At 57.1% G+C, this 13962-nt stretch overlaps 4 protein-coding genes across 4 annotated transcripts; all 4 read left to right on the top strand.

Moving 5' to 3' along the window:
• Positions 1 to 1653: 1653 nt before the first annotated feature.
• Positions 1654 to 2748, top strand: LPMP_290480 (hypothetical protein; the record flags this gene model as incomplete). The annotated part of the gene is made up of 1 exon (XM_010702639.1): positions 1654 to 2748. One exon carries the CDS (start codon positions 1654 to 1656, stop codon positions 2746 to 2748), a length of 1095 nt encoding a protein of 364 aa, XP_010700941.1.
• A 1342-nt stretch (positions 2749 to 4090) lies between these two features.
• On the top strand, positions 4091 to 4987 carry LPMP_290470 (hypothetical protein; the record flags this gene model as incomplete). The annotated part of the gene is made up of 1 exon (XM_010702638.1): positions 4091 to 4987. The coding sequence occupies one exon, from the start codon at positions 4091 to 4093 to the stop codon at positions 4985 to 4987; it is 897 nt and encodes a 298-aa protein (XP_010700940.1).
• Positions 4988 to 6648: 1661 nt separating this feature from the next.
• On the top strand, positions 6649 to 7977 carry LPMP_290460 (hypothetical protein; the record flags this gene model as incomplete). Its single annotated transcript, XM_010702637.1, has 1 exon — positions 6649 to 7977. One exon carries the CDS (start codon positions 6649 to 6651, stop codon positions 7975 to 7977), a length of 1329 nt encoding a protein of 442 aa, XP_010700939.1.
• A 3647-nt stretch (positions 7978 to 11624) lies between these two features.
• LPMP_290450 (hypothetical protein) lies at positions 11625 to 13754 on the top strand (the record flags this gene model as incomplete). Its single annotated transcript, XM_010702636.1, has 1 exon — positions 11625 to 13754. One exon carries the CDS (start codon positions 11625 to 11627, stop codon positions 13752 to 13754), a length of 2130 nt encoding a protein of 709 aa, XP_010700938.1.
• Positions 13755 to 13962: the final 208 nt, after the last annotated feature.

The following is a 13962-nucleotide window of genomic DNA, read 5'->3' as shown; positions in this document are numbered from 1 at the left end:
CGCTTCTGGGGTCTAGTGCACGCCTAGGATCAGTTTCGTAGGACATCTCTCTCTCTTTCTCCGTTTCCTTTTCTCTCCTCCCCCTTTTTTGTTTGCCTTCCTTTCATTCCCCCCTCCCCCTCTTTAGTAGATAAACACACCACCTTCTTCCTCCCTCGTTTGTGTGTTTGCCGCGCTTCTTTCTTTTTCGTTTTCCAGTCTCGTCGTGTTGTTCGTCGTTCGTGCAGTACTGCCGTGGTCCACGTGTCCTCCCCACCCCCACCCTTCTCTTTTTCTCTCTATTGCTCCTCTTCAATACTGTGTTAAGGGAAACACACACACACGTACCTCTGTCGATGTGTGTGTGTGTGTTTCCCTCCTCCATCCCTTACTCCCCTTAACCTACTCTTCATCTTCCGCTGCTTGTTTAGAACGACTAGTACCACTAGAGCCGCTAGCACTACGATTGTTCGCTCTCTTCTGCTAATCTCTCTCTCTCTTCCTTGTGTACACGGCTGAGTTTTCGCCTTTGCGTGTTTGTTTTGTTCGACAGCTTTGCTGCTGCAGGTCGCACCGCCTCTCTTTTCGTCCCTCGCTTTTTATTGGCCGCTCTCTCGCTCCTGTGTGCGTGCGCGCTTCCTTAGTAGGGGCCCAGTCTGGATTTATTTTTGCCCATCAGAGCCGCACTCATAGGCAAGCCTTCATCCACGACGAGTCGCTGAGCTTTGAAAAGAGAGAGAGAGTTGAAGCGTTTGGATCGACGCGCGTGCTACCGCGAGGCGTCGACCTCAGACTAGGATTCCTCCGTAACACATGTGAAGTGGACCAGTAGACCACATTGTATGCACCTAAGTTCGGCTGACACCGGCATACCCGCGTATTCGAAGTAATAAACCGAGTAGGAAATTTTAGGTGAGCCTGCAGAGCACCCGCCAGCGAAGTTGGAAGGCATTTGTTTGTGTCTCGTTGCTTGTGTGGAAGTGTGTGTCTCTCTTGTCTTTTTTGCCACCTTCGATAGCCGTCTTAGCAAAGCCGCTAAATTATACGCACCTCCTCTTTGTACGCTGATCCGAGTGTCTTGCCCCTTCCCCCTTCCCCCTCCCCCTCCCCCTCCTTTTTCGGAGTCACTCGAAGGGCCTAGCGCTCTCTCCCTCTCTCACGTCCGTACCCTCTCCGAGGAGGCAGCGGGGGAGGGGGCGTGTGTGTGTGTGTGTGTGGGGGGGGGTGAAAATACGCTGTGCGCGCCCTGCAGCGTAAGTCGAATGTGATCGAAGTCGAAGCGGAACGTCGTGTATTTCGAACAGTACACAAACAAACGGGCAGTTCGGGGTGGCAAGTGGCACACGAGCTGCTCCGATTCGTAGTCGCTGAGAACGAAAGACAGACAACGTGGGGAAACCCCCGAGCGGAATATAGCAGGGTGCTTCTTTCGAGTGTGTACGTGCGTGTGTGTGTGTGGGCTCCTACAGAGACTGCGCCGTGTGCAGCTGCAGTGGCCGGTTTCGGCTGTACACGCTTTTTCTTTCGGTAGCCCGATTGATTCTGCGCCGCACGCCGTGCTTCTGCTGGGGTGGAGAAGAGGCAGTTTTCTCCCTCGTGTATGAGTGGGTCTCACCTTCTCGCTTTGCGATATCGTCGGCGTAGAGAGCTCCCATTTTCCATTTATTTTGAGCCATGTTCTCAAGGGGCGTGAACGAGAATGTTCTCAAGTCAGAGGGGCACAACGTGCCGAAGCCGATGACGGAGACGGAGGAGGCCAACGCGGAGCAGTACAGGATGAAATTCTGGTACAACTACGTCGACCCCAAGCACAAGGACCACAAGCGTCCTGTGGTGGACGTGTCATCGCCGTTCAACGCGCTCGATGAGACTCACCAGGCCCGTCGCTACGGTGTGCAGAAGGTAGCTGTTGGCTTCTTGTCGCTGAACGAATTTATTGGCATTCATGAGGAGGTACCCTACACGGAGAGTCACCACACAAGTGAGATCTTCCGGTTGTGGATGGTGGGGCTGAATGTATGGTATATGAACTACTTCATAGCACGTGCGCAGGTTTCTGGCAACGCGACCGGCAACCCGCGTACCAAGTTTGCCTGGACGATAGCGATGATGATGGGCATGATCCGCGTGAACATCGCTGGCCTCATCGGCGTTGGCGGCTACTTCTACTCTTACGAGTACCTCTACACCCACGGCCCGAAGCTGTTCCGCATCCGCAACCCGACCCCTAATGGGTGGAAGCGAGCCTGGGATGACGGCCAGGAGTGCTACTTGCCGCGCGCCGCTGCCAGCGTTTTTCCGGCGCTCGGCTACGCCTTCTTCATGGGTCGCTGGAAGAAGTCGGGTTTCTGGTTCATGGCCACGCTCGGCACCGGCCTCTACTACGAATACGCCCGCCGCAACATCCTGTCCGGCTCTCGGCTCTTCTACAGTTACCTGGCCAATCAGGATTCCCAGCGCCAGGCAGCCTGGGGATCCCTGGCACCGAACCTGAAGCACCGCGTGGACCCGGACACGAACCGCAACGAGAGCGTTGCGCAGTTCAGGTACTTCCGCATCACCTCTGGTACCTTGCAGGACACGGTCTGGGACAACTGCACGCACGCGACCCAGCCCCTCGCCCGTGGTGGCATCAAAATCCCGAACCCGTACTTCAATTGGGTCAAAGCACCGCAGAACTACAATGCAAAGCCGTGGAGGGTCAAGAATGACATGTGGGAGATGCCTCAGGTCATGAACGCGCAGATGCGGAGCAGTGCGATGGACTAGATGCCGACTGCATGCATACATACACATCATCAGACGTATACATACTCTCCCGGCTTGCGTGGAGGTAGAGGAGGAAGAGTGCGCCCAAAAGCGCGGAAGTGAGCAGATGCGAGATTCTCCTGGTGATGACGCCCCGGCAACAGAAGATAAAAAAACAAGCTCACGTGGATGTCGCGAGCAGCAGCGGCCCATGAGGCGCCCACGCTACCGAGACATCTGGCTTTGCGCTGACGAAGGGGCAGATGAGAGGATGGGGTGTGTGAGTGACCTCCTTGGTACTTGCCTTTCCCCAGGTGATGTCGTGTGGACTTACGCCGACATCATAGACTGCCCGAACTCATCTGTGATGTAAAGCGGCACGTGCTATGCGGCTGCTGCGGTGACTCTATTGCTGCTGCATGGCGATGCTTTTCTTTTCTCCCTCTCAGCTTTACACGCTCTTTCCATTTTCTCGGTGCTCACGTGCAGATATGTGTATGGGTGTAGGTATGTGTATAATGTGCTTGCCAAGGGAGCTGACCCGCTCTCGTGGTGCGCAAATGATTGCGCTATTGTTGTTGCCGTTCCATTTCTTTTCCTCCATTTCTTTGCTCTCTCTCTCTCTCTCTAGCCGTTAGTGGACACCCCCCTCCTCCTCCCTCCTCAAAAAAAAACCAACGAAAAGGAAAATCTTCTCGCGCTCTGCCGTTAATGCGGGTTGCATCGCACGGCATGCACAGGGGAGAGGCACCTGCGTTCATGCGCACCGGTGTCCGTACACGCCCTCACACCTCACGCAAGCACCAGAGGCGTCGCAGCTGACAAGAGGCGAGCGCAGAAGTGGTGGACTGCATGCAGAAAGCCAACACTACGACATGGCGTACTACTCTCTCTGCTTGAATGCGCGTGTATGCGTGGGTGTGTAGATAACGTTCGCTTCTTTACGTATCGTACCGCATTCTTTGCCCCCCCCCCTTTCTTTTTTTTTTTTCGCCTCTATTCATGTGCGCCTCCCCACGAAGCGCCACGCACTCTGCGGTCACTATTTGGTGCTCCTCTGCCTACACCATTAGGCCGTGACACCCTTCCTACGCACTTCATCCTCACCACAACGCTATCCTTTCCTTTGTTCTTCCTCCCTTCTTTAACAGTTGATGTGTTGCACCGCTGTAACATCTCAGAACAGCAGGACCGGCACCGTCAGCAGCAGCCTTCAGGCTATTTGGAGAGAGAGGGAGCGTGTGCAGCCGGGTGTGCCTTGGTTTCTCTGACTGCGCCTCCACCCTCTTCTCCTTTGGCGCTTCCTCTAAAGCCGCATAGAGAGGCCTACACATACGCGTACGCTCCTTCGGTTTGAAAAACTATGGGCAAACGCGTCGGCGACGAAGCTCGCCAGCGCAACGGCATCGCTGTGCAGAGGATGTTCCAGAGGAACGCCGGTCTGCGCGCACGCACCGCAGCCCAGCTCCACCACGATCGAGATGAGCGCGCCGCCGTACGGGCGGCGGGTGATCGCTGCGACGGGTGCGGGTCTGCGGGACCGTCGCTTCGGGTGTCCTCTACCTCTGCGGCTGCGCTGGTGGGCGCTGTCGCCGGGGAGGGCGGGGGTCGTCGACCGGAATGGTGCGCCCCTGATTGTCGTGGATCTCTCTCTCGCGCCTCGCTCGATGTATCCACGTACCTCAGCCGCCAGATGGACCTGGCCGAACACATGCGCACTCTGTCTCTTGACCATCAACGGCCTCTGCTGGATTGCGCTGCGCCGCTCGAGGGAGGGGATGGTGCCAGTCGCTCGTGCTTCCTTTTAGAGGTCCAAAAGGCCCGGCATGCTCGCGACATTGACAGACTGCCAGCAGACGCGCGACTAACACCCCATGAAGCGCAAAAAGCGCAGTGGAAGGCGTATCATCACCAGCAGGCGGTGCTGCGTCACGAGCAGACAATTCCACGTCGGCGTGCCGTCGATCCGTACGTGCACCTCACCGGCGCGCAGTTTGGCGCATCCTTGGCGGTGCCAAATGCGTACACAGCAGGCCGACTGGCAGAGCGCAACGGCGGACGGTGGGCACTCGACAACCCGCATCGCCAGCAGCTTTACAAAGGTGAGCCTGTTATGACGCGCATCATGCATGGCGAGTTCTACAGTGAGGGTGCAGCGCGTTACGCTGCCGGTGTGCCGCGCTATGACATACTGGCGAAAAATCGCCGTGACGTGCGAGTGGCGAGTGAGATTAACCGGATGGAGCGGCAGCGGCGCTAGTCTCCCTCGCGCTACTGCGTCTGCTTCAAGTGATGCCGGAGGTGCGTGTGTGGGTGTGTGCACGTGAGCATCATCTCTAAATCCGCCAGCCTTGGCTCTGTGCAAGGCGCACCTAAATTCGTATGTCTGCCCACGTTGGCGTCACCCCCTTTCCTACACGTGTGCAGACATACGCCTATCCAGGGCATAAGATAGAGGTGCTGTCGTGCTAGATTTGTGCCCCCCCCCCCCCCCACTCTCCCTCCCTCTTAGGGGTAGGGGTGGGGGTACAGTAGATTCATCCGATATATACGATCATAGAGGATCCGTGGCGCCCATTACATCTTGTGCTTTGGGTTTCTTTACTGTTTTGCGCCTCTCCTTTTTTCCTCCATTAACTACTTCCCTTTCGCATCTCATGTGGAGCACGCGCGTGTATGTGTGTACATGTCTCTCTCTCTCTCTGTGTTTGTGGTCGTGTTATGCACCCACTCTCTCGCCTCCCCTCCCCCCAGATGATGCGCACACGCCGCTCAAGATCGAACGAAAAAGCAAGACGCAGGCTCAGGAACCACGCGTGTCTGTGCACTTGGTTGAAGAGAGAGGAGCAGCTGGCGAGACGGGGTGGCACTGCAGTGGCAGCGATAACGAGGCTGACGCTGCCCTGCTGACGTCGGAGAGTATGCTGCTTGCACGTCGCCTTCCGTGGTGACCATGGCCGTCTAATACAAACGCACCTACTCACGCGCAGAGTCATCATGCCTGCACACCTCGCCCACTCATTCTCTTTCCAACATCGCCTCACTTTTTCCACTTTCCTCTTTCTTTTATGCGTTGACCTGCCCTCTTTCGGTGCTGCTGCACATGTCCACCTACCCACGCCAATTTGTCACCACCATCGTAGTGAGGTGCCCCTTTGCCTCCACACGCGCACCGGTTTTCATACACTTGCTCACCCAAACGCATACTCACAGATCGTTTTTCTGCCGCTGCGGACTCGCAGGCAAGCGCATCCGAGCCATCTCTTTTTCTTCCCTTTCCGTTGTTGAGCTTCTCCACCCATACGTGAGCACCATCACTGCGCTCCCTACTCTCCCTGCTCCACTTAGAAGCCCTTGTACCTCTCTCCTCCTCAACCTCTCTGAACCACCTTCATCCTCTCTTGCTCGCTCTCTTTTTCTCTTTCTCTCTTTGTTGCCCCCCCCCTCTCCTCGTGGTTATCATCGCCTTTCGCACTCACACCAACACACCCACCGACCCACACACACACACACCCACACTCACACACGCGTATACACACTCTTGATTTTTCGTTCCTTGTAAAGTCGATTAGTCTCGCCTTTGCCTTCTTTGTCCTTTTCTGTGAAGCAAATCAACACGCAGCCCCGGCTGCTGCTGTTCTTCTCTTCCGCCTCTTAGATTGGCGAGCTTTCTTTTCCTTTGGCAGCGCCCCCAAAGGGCTGCCGAGAGCAGCTTTCACTAAGAGGCTTAATTCGTGCGACTCTTCTTGCACATTGGCGCTCTGCCACTCCCTTTTCCCCTGTCCTGTTTTCCCCGCTTTGTTTGCTGTTGTTGTTTCCTTCTCGGTGTGCCCTGTGCCGATCATCCCTTAGGAGGTAGTAGGGCGCTTCGCGTGGTGCTGACCACGTATCCACGACTCCCACCCGCGCACATCCCCAACCATGCAGACATGCATTTCTCGTCATCACACGTCAAAGCTGACGTTGATAGGCACGTGTGTGGGCGCGAAGGTGGCCAAGGCTGTGCTGATGTCCGCCGCGGCTGGGAAGCTGACGCCGGAGATTGTGGGCGAGGCGCTCATATCTTCGTCGACGATTCGCGGACACGTGCAACGAGAGGCGATGCGACTACTCGTCGTTCGCGTCTCCATGCGTACACCGCGCCAGCTGCAGTGGCTGCTGCATATCATCGGCGACTGCGCCGGAGGCCTTTCCGCCACCGATGCGCTGAGTTCTCTAGCGAAGCGCTCCCTCTTTTACCAAGTCACCTCGTTTGGCCTGCACGGCTCGGCGGCCTCGGCGATAACCACGGCCGCGCTACAGGTCGGTATCACCACATGCACCCTTCTCACCAGCAATGCCGCCTTCTGGCGTGACCGGGACAGCCGCATGTCACTTCGGCAATACCGCTACGAGCTTCTCACTTCTCTCTACACAAGTGTCGGCACCGTTGCCGGCGGTGCCGTAGGAGCGGCGCTGGGGTCAATGGTGATACCAGGCATTGGGACTGCGTTCGGATCTGTGCTCTGCTCCGTTGGCGGTGGCTACGTGCCAGGCTATCTGCGAGACAAGAAGGGCCCAGACGACCGGCGCCGTCAGCAGGCGGTGTCGCTTCGCCGCTTCATCCCACTTCAGATGCGTGACGCGTCGGAGGACACCGTGTTCATGTCTGTGGAGGAGCTTACCGAGACACCGCCCATCGCACCAGAAACGACGGCGGTGCAACCGCTGCAGGACCACAGTAGTACCGACGCGGGAAATGACGGCGCATCGAAGGCCACAGTGGTGGATGCTGAAGAGGGTGGCGCGGAGGAGGAGGAGGACGAGGACGAGGTAGTATGGCTAGACTTTGTCCGCTCCAAGACACCTGCTACCATTGTGCCAACGGAGCCGTCCACGGATACCGCGGCGCATGCTGATGGAGAGGACGGCAACCAAACGGCGCTCATGCGCAGCTGCCTGCGGTTTAGCCCATCGCTGGCGGTTCTTTCACAGAGGGGGAGCATTCGCGCTGGCTGTGACGGTTCGATGCATTCCTGCGGAGCCTCGTCTTATGAAACAGACGCCTCTGGTGCTGAGACCTCCACGATTGTCTCTCTCTCCTCCGGTCGCTCGTTGTGCAGCGACGCAGCTGATGCTGTGACTGCAACCACGGCTGCCGAGCGCTTCGAGGGTCGCGCGAGGTACGTGACGGCGTCAGGGGTGGAGGAGCTCCAACAAGAGCTGGAGAAGTGCGGTGGGGAAAACGACGTGCTGTTTTTGTTTGCGTAGTGTGTGGGCGTGGGCGGGGGGGACCGACAAGGTGTGCTGAAGCACCCATTACCTCCTCGTGCGCGTGTGGTGCATGCATAGCGTAGAACCGTGCCTGTCATAGGCGAATGTACAAGTGTATGTATGTGTCTCTGTGTGTGACAAGCCGCTTGTACGCGATGCCGGCATACGTTCCCCCTCCCCCTCCCACACACACACCCACACACGCATGCACGAGACTTGCCGCCTTGTATATATGCGTATTGCTTTCCTTTACTTTGAGGGGCTTTCTTCTTGATCCCTTGCCTACAAAAAGGATAGAGGGGCCGCGGGCGTACACTTCTGGACAGAGGCGCTTCCTGCTGTTCTTTTGGTGCCGACTGATTGACGTACCCGTGCGGGTGGGTGTGTCTCAGCGCGTTTGTGTTTTGTGCTTGCGTTTTTCTTTTTCGAACTCATCATGTTGGGTGGCCACTAGTGCTGTGATGGCGGTGCGTATGCCTGTGTCCCTGTGTGTAGACTGTGTTGTCTGCACTCTTGCACTCGCACTCTCGTTGTAAGTGTGTGTGTGTGTGTGTGTGTGCCTGTCTGTCTGCCATCTCTTTTGGTGCTGTGCGTGAATGAGGGCCCCCTTCTGTGCTCCTCTTCTCGCTTGCGACGCACCGATCCTCTCACGCGCATTTCTTCAGTTTCTCTGCTCTTTCCTATGCGACGGTCGCTGCTGCCGTTTTTGTTGTTTGTTGTCGTCTCTCTCTTCTGTTCTCTTCTGTTCTGTTCGCCCCCCTCCCCCCTCTCTCTCTTTTTCTCTCTCCCACATGGCGGGTCTGCTCATTTGCTCCCCCCCTCTCGCGTATTTCCGTTACCACAGCCCCTTTCCTTTCCTCTTCGTATTCTTCCTGTTTCTTCTGCTCCTGCTGATTTCGCCTCTCCTTCTCATTCTTCCGCTGCGTCCTCATAGAGAGTGTTTTACTGCCAGGAGGAGGAGGGGGGCGGGCCCCAAAAGATCGACTGCTACGCGTGTGTCTGTGCGTGTTTGTTTTCGCTGGCCACGTCCAGCACTTGAGTAAGAGCAAAGGAGGAGGGCCCTGATCGACACAGACACTCACGCACACACAAATGGCAGAGCAACATCGTGCACAGGAAAGCAACGAAAGAAAAAAAAAGATGAGACACTCAACGCGCCAATTATGACCACCTCGGGGCCTCTGCGGTCCACCGAGTGTTGGGCATTGATGGCGGTGGGGAGCGAAGGATAAAGAAAGTGGCAGAGAGAGGCCAATCCGCACTTGCACGTGCGCCATCGTTTACGCTTGGGCTCCATTTGTGTCTCTTCCTCCTCTTCGCTTTCCTCGGCTATGCCCCACCCCCTGCGTTACTCTCCCTTGCTTCCTGCACTGACACTGCTGTTCTTTATTTCCTCGTCGGAGCGAGTCCAAAGGCCTGTGAGGAGGTGCTCATGTTATCGCTGAGAGGACCTCCGTGGGAGGATGGGGTGGATCGATGCACCACTTCCTCGTGTCAGTTTGCAGCTACCTCCTTACTTAAGCTACCGCACCCCATGCTTCTCAGCCGTCCCCACCCAGAGCTGCTGGCTGTGGTGTGCCACGTCTGTCGCCAGGTGATGATGCTCTCTCCCCTTCTTATCTCCTTTGGTCTCCGCTTTTTCCTGCTTTACGCTTTCTTCGCGCGACTTTTCCCCTCGCCTCGACTCGTATGAGCGGTGCACGCACGCGCACATCCACATACTGTGCATCTTCATCGATGCATGACCCCACCCACACCCACACATGCCCACTCACTAACGGCCACACGTACCATGATGGTGCCGGTGAATGTGTGCGCCTGCGTGTGTGTGTGTGTGTGTGTGGACGAATGACGATTGTCTCCAACACGCCCCGCCCGCCATCACATCATGCGGATGTCCTAAACGTTTTATTTTGGCTTTCTGCAGTCCGGTAGGAATACATATCGGACGGAAAGTAGGCGTAGCACACGTCGCCGCGCCTCCTCGGCTTACCCACTCTCAGCTGAATACGCACGCACGCACGCACGCTCACGGATTGCGCAATTTTTTTTTCTTCACGCCTTCAGAGCGTATTGCAGAAAAACGGGACGTCTGTGTCTCTCTCTTTTTTTTTTCTCTCGGCATCGCATCCACTCACGCGCGAAGCGTCCCAGCATTATCCTCACCGTCTCTGTGCCCGCTTCCCTCCTCCACTCTCCTCATTCCCACCACCACACGCCACAGCGCACCAAAGAGGACATCAGCGCCATCCTCAAGCAATACATTTTTTCCTTCCGTCCCCTATTTCTCTCACATTCCTTCTTTTCTCTTTCCTAGTGTTGTCTCGCTCCCCCCCTCTCTCTCTCTCGCTTTGTACGTGTTGCTGTTGCGCCTCTGTCTCCGTCATTGCCGTTGACTGTTGTCATTTACACCCTTCTTCACCTCCTCCCTCCTCCTGTCGGGTCTCTTTCGCTTCTTCTTACGCAGCGGTCTGTTGTACTGCTCGTGTTTTCTCCCTTTCAGTTTCCTTTTTCAGAGCTTCGGTCGTGTGCGGCTGACTTCTCGATTTTGGCTTTGGGTGTGGCTTGTGTCTACCCTTTTCGTTTTTCTGTAGAGTGCTGCCCTCTTGCTCACTCACTCGCTCTGTATTACCCAGACAAACGTGCATCCCCCACTTCGCCTGCGTATCCAGACAGACGCACAAAGTATCGAGCAGTACAGCGGCAGTGGGGGGTACCGTATCCCCTCTCCAAAATTTCCTCCTTCTTCTCGTAGAGTACATTTTTGTGAAGCGAACGTGCGCATTGAAGCGAGCTCAAAAGCCGCACAAGCGAGACGCACACGTATCGAACGTACACACAATACACACCCAAACATTTTCGACCTACACATATCGGGCAAGGGGCCGAGGTGCGATTGACGCCAAGCAAGTCCAGTTTGCAGCTCATCATTAGAGACGGCTGCATCTTTTGACTGCACTCGCCGTCCCTCCCTCCACCGAAGTACGTGCCACTCCGCTCCTCTCTCTCTCTCTCTGTGTCCTTCTTCTACTTGTCCTTTGCTCCCCTCACTGTACAATTCGTTTTCTTTTGTTGCTTTCGCCCTTTCCCAGCGCACGCGCCTTCTCACTTTCTCTCTTTCCCGTCACCGCTTTCCGGTTTTCCTAATACCTGGCTTGTGCGTGTGCGCGTGTTTGGGTTCACCATCGTCTCCTTGTCGCACCGCCCGCGTCTTGTGTTCCTCTTTCCTCTTTTCTTCTTATCTTCGACTCCTCTCGTGTTCATCTGCTGGCGCGCTGCTGGTGTTGGTGCCGCTAAACAAGCCAAGGCTGGTCTCGGAGTATATGCAACCCTCACCCACTGCCCACACACCTCCATCTTATCTTTCTTGCGTCGTCTTCTGGCACTTGTTTGCCTACATCTCCTTCCGCCCCCCTCCTTCTCCCGTCTGCTTGCTGCACGCGCAAACGCTGTGAGGAGGGAGAGGTCTGCGCACAATCGAGGGTGCCGGCTTGCATCTCCCTCTCTACGTATCCGCACATCTCATGCATAGGCGTGTTGTGTAGTCCCTCCCGTTTGTTGTCCCCGCGTTGCGCGTGTTTCGCTGCTCTCTTTTCGTCGCAACTCCCTCGAAGCAACCCAGAGAGATACAGGCACACACCCACATGGAAACGCTGCTGCACCGCTCCTGTGTGCCAGCCATCACAGCGACCCCCACCGCAGAGTTGTCCTTTCGGGAGAAGTCTAGGCATTTCTCACCACACGAATCTGGTGCCATTCGCATCGCGAGCCCGTCTCTGCGAACGTCAGATCTGTCCTCGTTGTGCCTAAGCATCGTACCCCAGCGGGAGCGGACGGGTAGCGTGGGAGTCCGGCTCAGCGCCTCGATCATTCACTATAGCCCTGCAAGGATGCTGCCGGAATCCCCCTCACGAGTGAATACGTTAGCGCGCGATGCGGTTAAAAGCTGTGAGCAACAGCTAAAGCAAGAGGAAGAGCCCTTTGATTCCTCGTATCGAGAGGTCGAGGAACGGCGCGCCTCAAAGGCTCTAGCCCCCAGTGGCGCTTGCGTCGCTCACGCCACTGAAGACGGAGCCCGCACCCGTGGAGCAGAGCTCGTGGGAGACAGTGACGACGAGGATGTGTACAACTCGCGCATTGCGCGGAGAATCCGCGCCTTTCTCGAGAGCATTAGGGAGGAGGACTTTACGCTCAATCCCCCACCGGTAGACGCGACGGACATGGAGGCTAACGGTGAGTATGTAGATGAGGAGACGCTGCGCCAGCAGCGACTAGAGCGGATGACGGTTGATGAAATGCGCAGCATCACATCGGAGGCGCAGCGAGAGCTCCTGATTTCCCTCTACGACGCCATCACGCTGGAGACGGACTTGATGGAGATCAGCGAGGATGTTTCCGTGCTCAAGCGGGCTGTCGGCCAGAGAGACGAGGTCATTGAGATGCTGAAGATGCAGCTCAGCACGGCAGATGAATACAATGAGGAGCTGCACAACGCCAAGAAGGAGGCGTTGCGCAAGCTCAGTGATGCGAAGACGGAAATGGCATTGCTTAGCCAGCGTAATGCAAAGCTGTCGAAGCTACTACAAGAAAGGGAGGAGGAGCTGCAGCTGAGTCTTCTGGGCGGTACCAACACCTTGGCTGGCGCGTTGCTACCAGCACCGGAGCGCAGAGATGAGGGCACCATCACAACCGAGGCACCACGCTCGGTTGTGACCGCGGATTCGGCCAGTGTCGGAGTGTTCAACAAGGGCAGCTGCTCCACCCTCTCATCCCCGACGCAGCACCGACTAAACGAGCTGGAGGAGATGCTCTGGAAGCTACAGTGTCTCCGTGACGTGCTTCACTCCAAGGAAAAGGCGAAGGATGATCTAGATCAGCAGGTATGGCAGTTGGCGATGAGCGCCAAGGGGTCTCGGGCTGCAGCGGCAAGCAGTGCTTCTCCAAACGGTGGTGATGGCTTCTGTCAGCTGCAAGGAGTGAGTGACGCCTCCACTGAAGTGGGGTGCATGCCGCGATGTCGGTGTAAAGAGGCTGCAGGCTGCGCTGACTCTCTCGAAGAAGAGGCGCAGATTCTGCGGGTGAAGGTGTTGGCGCAGGGGGCGGACACCAGGGGAGCCAAAACCCGTGGGGTGAGCCGCCGCGAAATCGCCACGAAGACCGAGATAGCCTCCCAGGAACAGTTGGTGGGGTCGTCCGGTCTGGTTTCCACAAGTACGACGGCACCACCGGGGCAGGGCGGCAGTTGTGGCTGTGGCGCACCCGCGGGCGCTAACCTAGCGCTGCTTCAGCGGCAGCTTGACCGCGCCCAGGCGGACGCAAGACGTCTCGAGAGCGAGCTGCGCGCAGAGCGTGAGAAGTCGCAGAGACAGAGCGTGACTGAGAAAAAACTGCTGGAGAATGTTACCAGTCTCGCCCAGCAACTACGTGCTCGCGAGGCGCTCGATCGCGAGACACGCCGACAGCGTCGGGCTCAGCAGAGCGGTACGCGGGGCGACGACGGTAGCGCGGCGGAGGGGCGCCGGACTTTGTTTTATCCCAGTCGCTTCAGTCTTGGTGACCGTGCTGGCGTGCGGCGCGAGGTGAGCGCAGTCGCGGAGGACGTTCACGATGGAGCCGTCTCGACATGGGCTCCGTGCAGTGTGAACCGAGTATCCGGTGACGTTGGTGTGGGTGCTGCAGCGGTGACTTCCAGGACGAGCCACGCGAGCTCACCAGAGCTTCGCCGGCGCAGAGAGTCGATCTTTGCGTCGCTGCGTGACGCTCACACGACTTAGGGCGAGCGCCACTCTTCCCCTGTTCAAAGTGACACACCTCGCAGCTCAGACTGGCAGGCGACCTTTTTCTCCAGCCTTCCTCTTTCCTCCTCGCACGACGCAGCGGCGGCCGCGCTGGAGGCAAGCGGCAGCTTGAGAGGTACCCGCCTCGGGTACGCCACGCGGCTAGGCGAGTGTCTCTCTCTTCGTAACACCTACGTTGCTTGAC

This window comes from Leishmania panamensis (genome assembly GCF_000755165.1).
Source record: "Leishmania panamensis strain MHOM/PA/94/PSC-1 chromosome 29 sequence".
NCBI lineage: Eukaryota > Euglenozoa > Kinetoplastea > Trypanosomatida > Trypanosomatidae > Leishmania > Leishmania panamensis.
Note: the sequence above shows the minus strand (reverse complement) of the source record. Positions and strands in the feature narration are given on the sequence as shown.